Source organism: Drosophila montana, unplaced genomic scaffold, assembly GCF_035044405.1.
Source record: "Drosophila montana isolate Dmon_TW-CO22-7 unplaced genomic scaffold, ASM3504440v1 contig_3029_1, whole genome shotgun sequence".
Classification (NCBI taxonomy): domain Eukaryota; kingdom Metazoa; phylum Arthropoda; class Insecta; order Diptera; family Drosophilidae; genus Drosophila; species Drosophila montana.
The window spans coordinates 541,324-556,722 of NW_026997904.1; the positions used below are offsets into that span (position 1 = coordinate 541,324).

At 44.5% G+C, this 15,399-nt stretch overlaps 2 protein-coding genes and 1 long non-coding RNA gene across 6 annotated transcripts in view; 1 reads left to right on the forward strand and 2 right to left on the reverse strand.

Annotated features, from left to right (window-relative positions):
• dally (division abnormally delayed protein) overlaps nt 1-15,399 on the reverse strand; it is an 87,491-nt gene that overhangs the window by 63,253 nt on the left and 8,839 nt on the right. The gene's annotated exons all lie outside the window — the stretch shown is intronic.
• LOC135430552 (uncharacterized) lies at nt 760-7,544 on the forward strand. 4 transcript variants are annotated; one of them, XR_010436645.1, is made up of 5 exons: nt 760-936; nt 999-1,024; nt 6,772-6,949; nt 7,156-7,282; nt 7,353-7,544. It is a non-coding gene; the product is annotated as an uncharacterized LOC135430552 (long non-coding RNA). The 4 variants fall into 4 exon arrangements; XR_010436646.1 differs by having other exon boundaries at nt 6,772-6,939; nt 7,156-7,544; XR_010436644.1 differs by having other exon boundaries at nt 999-1,211; nt 7,156-7,542.
• LOC135430547 (probable isocitrate dehydrogenase [NAD] subunit alpha, mitochondrial) lies at nt 10,669-12,674 on the reverse strand. Its single transcript, XM_064685251.1, has one exon. It carries the CDS (start codon nt 12,588-12,590, stop codon nt 10,860-10,862), a length of 1,731 nt encoding a protein of 576 aa, XP_064541321.1. The 5' UTR covers nt 12,591-12,674; the 3' UTR covers nt 10,669-10,859.

Genomic DNA, 15,399 nt, shown 5'->3' on the forward strand with positions numbered 1-15,399 from the left:
CTGATTTAAATGGATTTGTTTAGAGAAAAGTTGTGCGTCTGTTTTTCCGACTGATGTGTGTGTGTGTGAGTGTGTGTTATTGTTATAACATTGAATACATTTTCATGGTGCAACGGGGCTGAGTTAATTTGTTTGTTTGGCTGCGTGTCATAGTTCAACACGCCGGCGTCTATTTTGAGAAAGTTTATTGACTGCTAGCGTTGCCCCCGGCAATTGGCAGTTGGAGTTAACGCCATTTAACAGCTGGACCCCAGCGATAAGCGCATCGTCAACAGCGACAAATTCATTTGCCATGCAAAAAAAAAAAAGAATAGTCCAAGAGTTAAAAATCAAAAATCTGCAGTCAGACCTGGGCTCAGCGTCAGAGCCAGGGCCAGAGTCAAAGTTCAAGCAGCTGCCCGACCAAGTGGAAGACCAAATGCGGCTGCGGCACCCGAGTTCATGTGCAGATGGCACTTGCCTTGAATAAAATATGACGCTGCTAGCCAGAGCCTGGCAGCCAGCCACCCTGCAACCGCCGAGCGCGTTGGCGATGATGATGATGATGCACCGTGTTGAAAGACAAATAACGCCTCGGTTGTGGCAAGTGGTTGAGCTGCGTGCCATCGGGTTGAGCTGATGCTGATGCTGATGCTGATGCCACGCATTGCAGTTCGCCAGACAAAACCCATCGCTGACACAATTCGTTGGCCATGCCGCAACCAGAAACAGAGGGACGCGTTGACACACAGCTGCCAAGCGTGAGGGTGAAAAAGTACTCAAAAAAAATTGTATGTATATGTATATAAATTTCCCTCGTATTCGTACGTGTAATAAATGCCCGGGGAGTTATAAATTGCATGCGCTGATAGCCACTTACGAGAGCGCTGCATGCAGCTTTTATGCTGCCCCAAACATGTGTGGCAAGTGACTTTGACGGGCATCGATGACGGGCAAGTGAGTCCGTTAATTAATATCTAAAAATCATTTATATTTCATTTCTGCACACACACACACAGATGAAAGGGCATCTGCTTGAGTATTGGTGAGCTTTTGAAAGCTTTGTGTTTGCTTTAATTACCCCAAAAAAGCTTATAACGTCTGTGTGAGCTATGCGTGTGTGAAAGCTGTGCCAAAGTCGGATAAGAGGCTCCAGTAAAGTAAAGGGTATCGCAAGAACATCTCATTTTCAGCGCCTGTCCCCTGTGCTTAAGATTTATAATGCATGCAGGGTAAGTGTCGCTTTCAGTTCTGCCGAGCAGAGCGCAGCCAGATAAGGATATTGAGTAGCCCACTTTGGATGCATAATGTGCATTATACGATGATATACAGCCCGTGCTCTTTATGATTCCGGCCAAGTTGTGTGCATTTAATCTGCGCAGTGCCTTCTTAGCAAATTTGTTCAGCATTTTTGTATCGGGCAACAAAATGTTTGCACTTTTTTCATTTTTTTTTTTAAATCAAACCAATTTGTATGCATTAAATGCAGAGAGGCATTTTACTGCGTCAAGATTTACGTAATGCCACCCACTGACAGACAGCATAGACAGTTCCGCCCGCGGCTCGCCCACACAAATGCAGCGCCCCAGCTCTGCCAGATACAGATACAGATTCACCCTTGGCTGGTTGTCTGGCTGCCCGCCCGCCTGCTTGGCTGGCTGGCTGGCTGGCTGACGAGGTCGTGCTATGGTTTCAGGGCTGTACAGTTGACGCATTTTGCTTGACATTTGTCAAGCGCTTTTATACCCTCGTGGGGGGTGGGGCGGCGGTCGGTCTGTCGCCCTGTCTGTGTCCGCCCACAGACTGTCACAGTGCCAGAGCAAGCGCTGAGCGGATGCTCCCAATCGAGGACCAGTCGCTGGCCCCCTCTCGCTGGTGCTCTCTTCCAGCCCGCCACCAAACCACTTGTAAAAGGTCAAAGTCAAGAGCATCTGTACAATTGAGCTGATTGTTCAGTTTTTCGCCAATTATTAATCTGGCCATATACTACAATATATGCGCCGACAAATCCGTATATTCCACTTGCGCTGGTTAAGGAAATTGCTGCTTGAGACACGGCCCGTTCCCTAATTATGCCCGGAACTCATTGAAAGCGGGCAAAACAAGGCATCTGTTTACCCACAAAGTAAATCCAATATATACACTATATATACTAGAATATATTCCAGAACAGCCAAGTCCGTATGGATATGTCCGTCGATCTCGAGAACTTCAAGAGCCACACACTTGAAATCTTAAAAGTAGGTACTCTTGGGGATCGAGTATTTTTTCAAATAATTTATAAGACAGATGAAAACCACCCCCAATTTCCAGGATATCTCCTACTTCGGCACTCCCGACTGGAGCACTCTTGTTGTTTCTCTCACTAAAAACGACAACTATAAATTTGGGCTGGCAATGACAGAAAATCCATGAAACACCCAAAAATTCACACAACTCTCGGGGTCAAACATGACAACCGACAACAAACAACTAGCAACAGCAGCAACAACAACAAGAACAGAAAAAACAATCGGCAACAACAAGAAAGCATTGTTCAATTTTTGTTTTATTGCAAACATTCAACGCCATTTGCGTTTCTGCCATATAAATGTCGCCTGTGTGTGCTGTCGTGTTGTTCTTGTTGCTTTTGTTGCTCTTGTTGTTCTTGTTGTTTTGGACGGCGATAAAAATCTGTGAAATAACAGACCACAACAGATAGCGGGCGTTCATCGATATCCAAATACCCTTACCAAAGAAATACTAAAGGAATTATCAAAGCTCTAGATTATAACAAATACCCTTAAGACAATTATAAACCATTTTTTAATACTAACTTCTTTTAAGCTTCTTTCTTTCCCAACTGTACTCTCGAATTCCAGATATTTCTAATGATATAACTAAGGTCTTAAAGACTAGGCAAAACTTGAGTATGTCAATAAAAAAGTTTTACAATTTTCAGCATATTCAGCAAGCTCTTCTCTATGTTAACTTCTTTTTAGCTTTTTCTTTCACATCTGCACACTCAACATTATCTATATTAACTTCACTTTTGTATATTAACTTCCTTTCAGCTTCTTCCTTAGGCACTTACACACTCGAAATTCAAAGATTTTAAGAGATCTAACCAAGGTTTTCGAAACTAGGCACAACTTAAGATCAAAATTACAATTTCCACCAAATGTAACAGCTCGTTTTCTATTTGAACTTATTTTTAGCTTCTTTCTATCACACCAAAACTCTCGAAATTCTGATGTTTGAAGAGGTATAAATATGTTTGCTTATAACTAGCCACAACTTGAGTATGTCAACAGAACAGTATTCTAATTTTCCGCAAACTTAGCTACTTTTTTAATATATTTACTTCTTTTTGGCTTCTTGCTATCCCTCCTACACACTCGAAATGCGACACATAGCTGACCTAGCCGCAATTTAATAACTGCAACAAGAGAATCGGGCACAGTTTGTACAACATGCTGAAGTCAACATTTCGGCTCTACGCCCGCCCGGTCCCCTACCGACAATTTTTGGGTGGGAGCTCTACTATGCGGGGACCCCAATGGTCTCGTTTACAAATTAAGCACTTCCAAATGGGCAGCAAATTAATTTTTATTGCACACAGAGTTATGTAAAATACAGCCAACAGTTCCGCCAGGGCAGAGAATTAGCGTTTTGGGTAGGTCTATTTGCCTGGTGGAGAAATGGTGAAAGAGAGAGAGAGGTGGGGGGGAGGGAGACACTTGCGAAATGCAAAAACTTTTGCAAGTTGTCGTCTACTCTAATAAGCGCCGCAAGTTCAGTGAAATTGTCAAAGTTTTGTGTTTCGAACTGCCAAAATTTGGTGGGTGGCTTGCCAGGAGCTGGCGACTGCCTGTCTGACAGTTATTTAGTGCAGGGATTTACAAAGATAGGCACCGGAAACGGAAGCGGCCAACACTTCCCGACAGCGCTGTGCGTATCTGTGTGCGTATCTGTGTGTCTATTGACTATATTATGTTGCTAGCTTAACGTGGCAGCCACATTTATCCTTGGCCTTATCATTGGCTGCAACTTATGCGTATTTAATTGGGCTGCAAACAAATCAAAAACGAATCAAAGTTGAAATCGATATTCTAAAGATTAAAAGCCAATAAGAAAGCAACGAATATTTAACTTAAATTGTTTAAAGACATGTATTTCATATTAAATTTGGTAAATTATTCAAATTATTTATAATTGCATTATATTTTTTGCGGAGTGTAACTCGATTCTGCAACTCTTCCTCCTGTATCCGTATAAATCACAAATAGCATATATCAATTTTATCTGCCAACATTTATTTTTGGAATGAAAAAAACTGGATGATGATGCCTTATGATGGCTGTTGCTAATGGGGCAGGTTGATAGTTGATTGCAGCGGCAGGTTGACATTTTCATTAGGCTACAGGACAGCTACCCTCGCCGACTTTACAAAAAACTGCCCCTCCCCCCTCCAGAACACACACACACACACACACACACACACCTTTTGACGGGATGTCATTGTGCATGTGCGAGGCTTATCATTTATTTATATGGTTTATTATTGTTGTTATTATTGTTGTTGCCTGTCGAGCAGGAAGGGAAACAATGAGTGGCGGATGTCTGGCGCAGGGCGTAGAGTGCGGCCTGAAGTGGGCGGCTGTAGGCCAAGGGTTGTGCCAACAGTCGACCGACTGCCTACTGCTGACTGCTGGCTGCTGCTTAAAGTGTCATTGTTGCCATTGAGCATGCTCTTTGTTTGATAAATTATTTATTGGGCGGCAGGCGAGTCGACTCGACTCGAGTGAAGTCGTGTGTCGGACACAAATGATGGCGCGTGGCATTGTCGTCTGATGATCCCACCAATCCGCCAAGCTGGCGCAGGGTAGCAGCAGCGGACAATATAAACATGCGATGCCAAAGTGCTGCCTAAGGATTATTGACAGACAAGCAAAGTAACATATAAACTGCTGAAAATCATGTCAGATCTTATAGCCAAAATTAAACTGGATGTATATCCACTTTGCCACTTAAAGCAATTCAATCAGCTTTAAGGCGCGCTATTCATATCGCAATTTCCTCTCATTGGCTGCACTTTGCCTTTGCCTCTGCCTCGTCCATTGTTCGCATATCCAGCCTTTGTGTCTATCATATTCACCTGGCATATACTCTTACATGCACCCATCCTTTCTGCTCGGCTGACTTGCCTTTTGCCCAATTGTGCAGCAAACAAAAAGTTGATTGCATTTCACACGGCTGCAACCGGAAACAGCTCGGTATATGGAGCCTGCTCCTCGACCCAGTTAAGTAGTTCGCACTCAAGTGCCTTCATGTGGAGCTCACACACAGGAGTCTATATATTATACCGAAAAAGGAGGAAAAAAAAAGGAAGCAAAGGCACAACTTCTGCATAATGCGCTTGCACTTTGGCCACTCGCCTGCCTGCCTGCCTGCCAGAGTCTCTCTCCTGCCACACTATGCATAATAGATTTCAATGTGCTCCGAGTCCAGTCAACATGGAGCTCAGCATTGGGCACATGTTGACCTTAGCTCTGGCTGGGCATATGCAAAGGTTCATTGGCCATTGGCGGCCATTGTTGGACTCGACTTGGGCCAGGTCAGCACAGGTTAAAATTTTATGCTGTTTATGATTTTGAGCAGGGCCCAAAGGCATGCACATATAAATTCCGATTGCGTTTGCCCAACTTTTTGGCTCATTTCAAATTTACAAGTTTTAATTGAAAAAACACCAAGTGGAATTTGTGCTGATATATGGCTGCGGCAGCAACTGGAGGAGGACATTAAATCAACAAGTGACTGCAGTTGCGTCAACTTCTTCCTTTCTGTCTTCGCCTCGGTCTCAGTCTGAGTCTCAGTCTCTGCCTCGGTCTTGGTCTTGGTTTCTGTCTCGCTCTTGGCCCGCTGTGTCGTGTCACGTTGCGGCGTCGTCGCTGGTTCTTAATTACCGGAAGTTGCTGCCTGGCCGCACCACCCCCTCCCCCCCCTCCAACCACCCATTTTGTCCAGGTAACAAGCTGCAATTAGTGCCCGGGACACACCCACAACAACAGCAAATGGCGAGTAAGCGGATAGCCGGCCAAGCAAGTACTTAGATACTATGTGTGTACTTCCAAGTGGCTTACAAGTTGCCACATTTGTTGTTGCCTAGTTCTTGTTGTTACCACATAGCTCTTGTTCCTGGTTGCAACACTGTTGCTGCTTCGTGTTTTGACTGCCCAGCATTTACAACTTTATTTAAGTCAACTATTCTGGTATTTGCGAACTTAACCTTTGGACCTTTGCGACACGACATTTACGTAAATTGATTTAGCTAAGGTTAGATTTAAAGGGAGTTGAGTATTTATATCAAAGCATTTCCGAGGGGAATTTTACGTTTAGAATAAGCCCAAGCAAATTAATTAATGTGACCAATACCTCACGAATTATAACTGGCTTAAAAATAATACATTTCCTCTTTCGCTCCAATCTTTAAATTAATAACACTTCCAAAGAGTTGCTCAGCTGCTGCCATAGTCAAGAGTATTGATTATAGGGTATAGACAAACTGACATAAATACTGCAGTTAATTAATTCGATACCTTAGCGAAGACAAATTGTGTGGCATTGCGCCCAGTGTGTGCCCCAAGACGGCAACTGTCGTCGGCTGCACATGTGTCGCATTATTTTTTATGGGCAATTTCAATTATCTTCGCATGCCGTTTAATTGCATTAATTAAACCAACACGAGAGATGCTTAACATTCATTATTTTCTGTGTGCATTTTTATGACATTTATGCGCTTCTGGTCGCCAGCACAAAGCGAGCAATGGCATCCGCATCCACATCCACATCCACAACCCGAACTGCATCCTTATCAGTGAGTCTTTCCTTTGCGCTGGAGCCGCATTTCCGCCGTTAATTGAATACAGAGGAGTCCACGTGAGAGGAGCAGACGAAGTTAAGCAAGGAGCAGGCACATATGTGAGTGTGTGTGTGTTCGTGTGCGTGTGTGTGCGTGTGCGTGTGTGTCCAGTGCCAATTAACTGTGGCAGCCACTCCATTTGCTGCTCTGGCAGACAGTCGAGCCCCAGTACTTTGTCAATTATTATTTATTAATTGATGGCTTGCATATTTTCACTTTTTGGTTTTTGAATACATATTTGATTGATATTTCAATTTATGCTCTGTATTCCTCAGATATAACGATTAATCAAACGGAGAATCTGTAGGTCAAAAATATTGCGCATACGCCGCGTTGCCCGGCCCGACTATATAACAATTAAGTATCATTTAGTTAGAATCAGGAAAGCGAAACAAAGCACAAGTACAAACAATAAAATGCTACAACAAAATGCATTATCAAAACAATAAACAATTGATGGCATTTCACTTAGGCCAGCAGCAAGTGGAGACCAAAGCAGAAACCGAAACAGAAACAGGCCGCAAGCATAAAGCAGAAATCAATAAAAATAAAACACAAAACGCACACACAAAAGCACAAGAGCTGAAGAAGAAGAAGAAGAAACAAGAGGCGGCAAATAAATAAAAATTGCTTTATTTATTAAGCATTAAACAATAAATGGGATTATTTTTATCAGCAGACCAAAGAGATGTCACAGCACAAGCAAAACAAAACGACGAGAGAGCGAGCGAGAGAAGAGAAGAGGGGAAGGGGGAAGGGGGGAGAGGGGCACAGCAGAAGTGCGTGTAAGCAGTAAAGAGCTACTCAATCTTCGGGCAGTGCGACAATAACAATTGCAAACATAAACGAGTGGGAGGGGGCGAAGAGACGAGAGAGAAAACACACAAATAAATAAATGCAAATCATTTTCTATTGCTACCCCCCACCCCCCCCACCCCCTCCACCATAGCACCTCGCCCACGCTATGGAGTGCGCTTTGCGAGTGCGTGTTGTTGCCTGCAGAAGGGAGCGGGCTTGAGGCTTTACAGTGTGCACAAGTTCTGGAAGAGGTCTAATAACTAGCTGGCCTGGACACACGAAGTGGCCACCCAACCACCCATTCGCAACTCATTTGAATTTCCTTTTGTTTCAGCTTTTTTTGTTGTTGGCCACTTACTTTTTTTTCGGTCTTCCATTTTATTTCAGCAAATTTGTAACTGTCACTTGGTTCAGGTTCTTTTTTTCAATGCTTTTTATAGGCACAGAAATCTGCATGTTCCGGCTCTTTGTGGAACCGGTTCGCTTACGGCGAACTTTGTGCGTGTTCCGATGAGTGTGTGTGTGAGTGTGTTTTTTTTTTGTGTAAAGTTGAAAGTTGGGTAGCAAAAGGTAGCACAAGTTTCGCAAGTGACAAATAGATTTAAATTCGAAAATGCTTTTTGTTTGTCGCTATTTTTTTATGGGAGCACCAGTTCAATTTGTGGGGCTGGGCGTGTGAGGGGTAAAAGGGGGCGTGCTTGGAGCATGTCATGTAAAGCACTATTGACGGCGGTCGTAAATCTTTGTAAAAGTGTTTTGTAACCCTTGTCAAGGAGAGCAGGGCAAAAGGGCGTCAGGGCAAAGGGGGCAAGGGGGCAACGGGGGCAACCAGGGAGGCGGGCGTGCAAATTTGTGTTCCGAGTTTGAGCCGGAAAATCAGTTAAAAGCGATTTAAAAGGCCTGTCAAGCACTTGTGATACTGCGAATGAAGTAAGAAAAATTAAGTTTTACCTTATTTTTTCGCCTCCCTTTTTCTGTTGTTGTTGGAAAACTCAAGTTTGTTAACGTTAAATGTGCTTATGAAGCAAAACCCCAAAGCGTGCTCGAGCAATATATCAAGCACGCTATTTTAATTATCATCTTTAATCATTCAGCATGAACTTAATTTTCAGGGGGAGTTTTAGAGAACAGCATGCATACATTAAAACTAATTACTATCTATAGATGACCTTCTAACCTTGGACATGCTGAGCACATTTTCAGCAACAAATTCGTGCATAATTATAGATCAGCGGAATTTTGAGTTTACAATGAAAATGCGTTCATCTCTTAATTCTGCGTAACGCTGCCTCCCAAATTGCTGGCGTTTTTTATGTGTGTATTTTCAAAATTTCCACGGAACCGAAAAATATGTTGGAAACAATTAAACGAGGCACAAATGTTCACAGCTTGGCTCTTGGCCCTTGGCTCTTGGCGCTCTATCACGCGATCAGGAACACATCCATCGAATTGCATTTACAAATTAGCATTCTAATGGGCCACGGCCCATGGCACGGCATGACAATTATGGCGCCGCCTTTTGTCTATGTCTGTACACTGCACCCCTCCCCTCTATCACAAAAATTCTCTGGAATAGCGTTGAGACATGGCCATTCATTGTCGGAGACCTTTGCGTGCTGGCCAATTCAAATGAGGCTCAATTGCTTCCATTCGACTGAGGTTTCACTGTAGCTCAATTTACCAAGCTCTGCAATTTGAGTTGCACTTGCGATTCCATTCCGGCGAATATGCTTATGAATGAAGACGGCAGCGACAACTTGGCTGATCCAGATCAGCTTGCCACTTGCCACTTGCCACTTGCCGCTGCCTCCCCCCGCGCAGATGGTGTCAGTTGGCAGCGAGGAGGCTGTTTGTTAGCGCTGCGACTGCAACGCAACCAAAAAACCGGTTGTCCAAAAACAAAAAATAAAAAACAAATAAAAAAAAAAATGATAAAAAAATATACGAAAAATTCTTGACTTTTGTTTCACATACACAAAACGAAGTTTATCTTTTGGCTCTCTGGTTCTCTGGTCGTCTGCTTCTTCTTGCGCTCTTGTTGTTTATAAAAATTCTTTGAAATGCACACAAAGAATCTTCCATACACACACCAACACACACACACACACGCACACAAAATTACATTCACTTATTTTTTCATTTTGTGTTCTCTTTTTCTTCGACTTTTTTAATTTTTTATATGGCTCTTTGGTTGGCTCTGTGGCATTTTCTTCCGCTCCGCTCCGCTGCATCGAGACCTAAAGGAGCGGCTCCCTACCCTTTCTCCCTCTCTCTCATTCCCTCTCTCTCTCTCTCTGTCTCTCCCTCTGGCTAGTAGCTTGGTTTGTTTAGAGTTTTGGTCGGTGCTTTTTCACGCAGCCAGTTTGAAGTGGCCGTGGTTCAAGCATGCATGTGAAAATGCAACCTAAGCCGGCCCCTAGAATGCAGGAGCAGGGTGCGGAGGCGGGGGGGACATGGGTAGAGAGTTGCAGCCAGTTGGAAAGGGCAAACCCGGTGCGGTTGATGACTTGCGCCTGGCTCTCGCTTTCGGGCCCCGCAGAGACTGACTGACTCTGGCGCTGACTTTGACTTTGGCACTGGTTAGACTGGCTGGCTGGATGGCTGGATGGCTGGCCTTCTGACTAAACTGGGTCTGGATTAGGGGCATCACCCCGTAGCTCCCTGCTACAGCCACAGTCTCTCGGCTCTCGCTTTTGACTTTGACTGACGGTCGCTTCTCTCTGATGTTCGGTTTGGCTGCATCAACAAAGAGTGTGACCAGCGCGGTCAAACTTCTATGTTACAAGCTGTCTTTACAAGCTGGTGCTAATTTATCCTGTGGATAATTAGAGTGCTTGTAAAATTAGTTGATTAGTTGTCAAAAGGAGTGGCATGAGAATCTCAGAAGAAAAGGGCAATCTCAGGACTTTTAGAATTTTAACCTGAAAACCTTGATTATACAAGATGTTAAAATTGCCAAATTTTAATATTAAACAGAGCACACACACAAATAAAATGTATACTAAAGACAAATGGGAGTTTTAGTAAAATAATTATCCTACATCAAAAATCAAGAACATGACAAATTGAGTTTCTATCTGATTCGACTAGGGTTCACGTTGGGCTCGCGCTCGCTTAACGCCTAAATCTCAATGTTCGTCTCGGTCACAGAGATTTGGGAGTACTCGATTGGTGCAGGAGATCACTTGAGATTCTTAATGAGTGCCTTGGTGTATTCGGAGCACTTGGCCTTGCCGCCCAGGTCCACGGTGCGCACGTTGTCCACCTTGATGGTTTGAAGGACGGCCCGCTCGATTTTATCGGCAAAGGGGCTCATATTGATGTAGCGCAACATCATGGCGGCCGAGAGTAGCAGGGCCGTCGGATTGGCCAGATCCTTGCCAGCTATGGTCGGTGCGGTGCCGTGAACAGCCTCGAAAATGGCGCCGCTGGTGCCGATGTTGCCGGAGGGCGTCAGGCCCAGGCCGCCAACGAGACCGGCGCATGTGTCCGACAAGATGTCGCCATAGAGATTGGGCAGGACGAGCACATCGAACTGCGTGGGATCGGCCACAATCTTGAGACAGACCGTGCTAATGGCTGCCTCCTCGTAGACGATGCCCTTGCTCTTCAGCTGATCCTTGTATTTCTCATATACCTCGCGCACACAGTTGATAAACAAACCGTCCGACATCCGCATGCTGGAGCGTTTGTGCACCGCGGTGATCTTCTTGCGATTCATGGCAATGGCATACTTGAAGCAGTATTCGGCGACGCGTATCGAGGCGGGCCGTGTGATCAGCTTGATGCTCTGCACGACCCCATTGACCAGCTGATGCTCAATGCCCGAATACTCGCCCTCTGTGTTCTCGCGTATGGTTATGATATCCACCTTGCCGTAGCTAGTCTCCACGCCTTCCAGCGAGCGGCACGGACGCACATTCGCGTACAGGTTAAACAGCACGCGCAGCGTCAGATTCAGGGAGCGAAAGCCTTTGCCCACCGGCGTCATCAGCGGACCCTTCAGACCCAGCTTGGTGCGCTGCATGCTCTCAATAACAGCTTCAGGTATTGATGTCCTTCCCGCTTTGTCCATCACGGGCGTCACGTCAACCGGCTCGAATACGAGTGGCGCCTGAACTGCCTTCAGTACCTCCAGCACGGCCAGCGATATCTCCGGGCCAATGCCATCGCCGGGCATCAAGGTTATGACGCGTGGCTTTCCACCACTTCCACCCTTTCCAACCTTTCCACCATTTCCACCCTTTCCACCCTTTCCACCCTTTCCGCCCTTGGCTGATGAGGCGCCACCGTCGCCTCCAGCTGGGCCTCGTACAGCGGGCAGCTTGCTGTCCTTTCCTGACCCCGATGGACCTGGTGGTGGTGGTGGTGGTCTTCGAGGTTCTGTTGGTCCTGATGGTCCTGGTGGTCCTGTTGGTCCTGGTGGTCCTGGTGGTCCTGCTGGTCCTGTTGGTCCTTTTGGACCTGTTGGTCCCCGTGGGCTTGTTGGTGGCGTTTTGGTTTTTCCGCAGGGCTCTTCACTTGCTCCCACAGTAACGAACAGCTCTTCTGTGCTGAAATACTGCCGTGGAGGTGGAATCCGACGTGGTTCGAGCACCTCGATCACCTTAAAGATCCGCTTCTGGCTTTGGTCGCCCAGCTTCGGCATTTTCCCACGTCGCACACGGATGGGGCAAACCCGTCGTCTGGCCGGCAGCTGCTTCTCATCCGGCGGACGTCTGCGCGGGTGACGACACGTGATCGAATCACTGCGACTCTCGCAAGCGAACATGGTTACGCTTCGCTGGCTAACCGACATCCGAGACTCGGAAGCAACCCGGGCACAGCAGCTCCCGGCTGGTCCACGGAGCGCACAGCTGGCAAGCGACTGCTGTCGACACAACAAGGCGACGGCGAAAAACTTGCGAGACATGCCCAAGAAATTTTGCAAACGATCTTTCCAAAAAATATATTTCAAAAGATCTTCCTAATGTACAAACAAGTATAGAGAATACGACTATAATCTGGATGTTTAGAATGCCAAGAAATGTAGGCGCCTACTCTAATGGATGGAAATTAAGGAAATCTATAATTTCCGAACGAAAACTGGGATACAGTCCACGGAATATCCTTAATGCGTTACTCAACTCGATTTTATATTATTTTGTTGATTTCTTAGAGCTCTTGAAGAGTTGACGAAAAATCAGGTTGAATAAGAATATCTGTTATAAATCCCCGCAAGAAAACTTGGATGCAGGAATGTCCTTTAACTGCTTCTTAACCTTCTATTATATTATTTTGATTATATTTTCATGCTCATTAAAAATATCTGAAATTCAATTGGAATATCTGCTTATAATTAAATATTATCATTGTTATGTTGGATAGGAAAATCTGTTTATTTCCTAAGAAAACTTGCGTTCCATTGCCGGAATACCCCTCTTTTTTATATGAAAATTTTACTGCCTTTTTTTGATGCTCTTTTAGAATTCGAGCATTATCAAGTTGGATAGGAAAATCTGTTTATTTGCGGAGGAACACTTTCTTTAAGTTGCCGGAATACCCAAAAAAACGTGTTGCTTGAAGCTCTTTTAATATTAAAAAGGTGTCTCTTTTTTGGCGAAAAGTAAAATTTGAGTATCTGTTTATAATTTCCGAAAGATAGAAAACTTGCGTTCAGTTGCCGGAATAGACTAAATATGTTGCCTAACGCTCTTTTAATATTAAAATTTTGTAGCTGTTTCTCTTTGTTAATGCCCTTGAAAAATTCATTTTGTCGCACAAAATGGTGGAAGTGAACGCTTGGCCAAAATCCGGCACGCCCGCCTCAGCCCACACGCCCGGGCAATTTGCATAGCTTTTAGCCGGGCGTCTTGTGCATTCGCAGGGTCCAAATTTTTTTATGGCTAGTTTCGCTTTTTTGTTGGCGCCTCAAAACTTTGGCGACTGGCACCGCCGAAAAACTTTCACAAATGCAAACACGCGACGCGGCTGGGACAACTAGGACAACTAGGACAACTAGGACATCGGGCAGGAGGACGCGTCGCCTGGTAACCCTTTCGGGCTGGCGCGGAAATTATTTTCATTAAAGTGAAATTATTGCGGGATAGGCCAACCCGGCTGCTACTGCTGCTGCTGTGATTCGCTTTTGGGTTAAGAGTTAGCTAATTAAATTAGTTTTTCGACTGCAATTCCATTTGCCATTCGCAAATGCTTTTTGAAGGTCGGCGGCCATTTGCTTTGCTTTAATTGAAAAAGTTGCCCAAAGGGGGAAGTGGTTTAATATGGGCCACAATTTAATAATAGCATGAGAGTCGCGGCGAAATTAGCTGCCAAAGGTAATCAAATTATGCAGAGCTACCGCGGCACACCTGCAAATGCGATTCGAAGCCACGCCACGCCCTAACGCCCACGTGCGCGCAAAGTTTTCATTTTTCAAGCTGTTGTCATTTGGCATAATCATATTTCAACGGATTAGCATAATTTAAGCACACAAAATATTAATAATGAAAAGTGAATGGCTCTCGGCGTAGAGCTCAACACACACACACACAGAGAAAAACACGCACACACACACACACACACACACACTCAAATATACACAACAATCAGCCACGCCCCCAAGCTCGTTGACAATAATATTAAAATTTTCCTACTGTTCTGCTCAGAGTCGAATATGGGGGCAATAACTAAGTGCCCCTGCGCTTTTATTTGTTTTGTTCTTTTCGAGGGTATTAGAATAATACCCTCATAGAGGGCATACGACTCTGGGTAGGAATTATGTAACGTCTATATGTTGGTCTATTTGACGAAGTCAGCTATTATAAGATCATAAATAACTAAGCTCCCAATTATACACTTAATATATATGTATATTTCACATTTAACTAGGGCTGTAAACGAGCTTTGCAACATGCTGGTTCAAACCCGAAATTTACCTTAAAATTTTTCTTTGAACAAGTCAGTTGACAAAACAAAATCAAAATGGTTTTGTTTACATTTTTAAATATATAACTCATTATAAATTTAAGCAAAGTCTGACTTAAATGACGCTAAAGATCAGCGCCACGCTTCGAACCAGCTATATTTTCTTGCCTTTTGCAGCCCTGGTTTTAAGTTAAGTGTCTCTTATCTCTGATCTAACTCAGCCCCGTAAGGGTATTCCATCTTCTGCCCAGCAGAGACATCTGCTCCAACCTGCCTGTTCTTTTACAAGCATTTATATTCATATTTGGTAATATATCTGACTCTCCCGCGCCTTTGCATGTTTTGTTTTTTGTCTGGCATATTTGGCGTGGGGTAGCTTTTATGTTTTTTACTGTATTTGCGTTTTAGTTGAAGTTCGTGTTGGTGTTGGCGTTGAGCGCCTGGCAATTGTTGTTAAATGATTGATGGTCTCTTGGAAAGGTCGCTCCCACACACTCTCGCACACTCTCGCACACACTCAGCCATTATTTACACATTATATTATGCGATATTATAATTCGAGCCAGCGAAACGCCAAGCTGTCTAGCTGGGCGTCAACTAACCACCGAGCTGTGCCGATAGCCAGTCCGGCATAGATAATTATTCGTTGTACTCTGTTTGTTCTGGCGATAAGGCGAACCGAATACAAAATTGAACTGAATACGCACCTGCAAAGATAGAGCGAATAGATAGAAATTAGTCGAGGCGGAAGTGAGAAATTATGAATGGTTCGAAATTATGGAAGATGTGGGAAAATGAATACATTTGAATATACG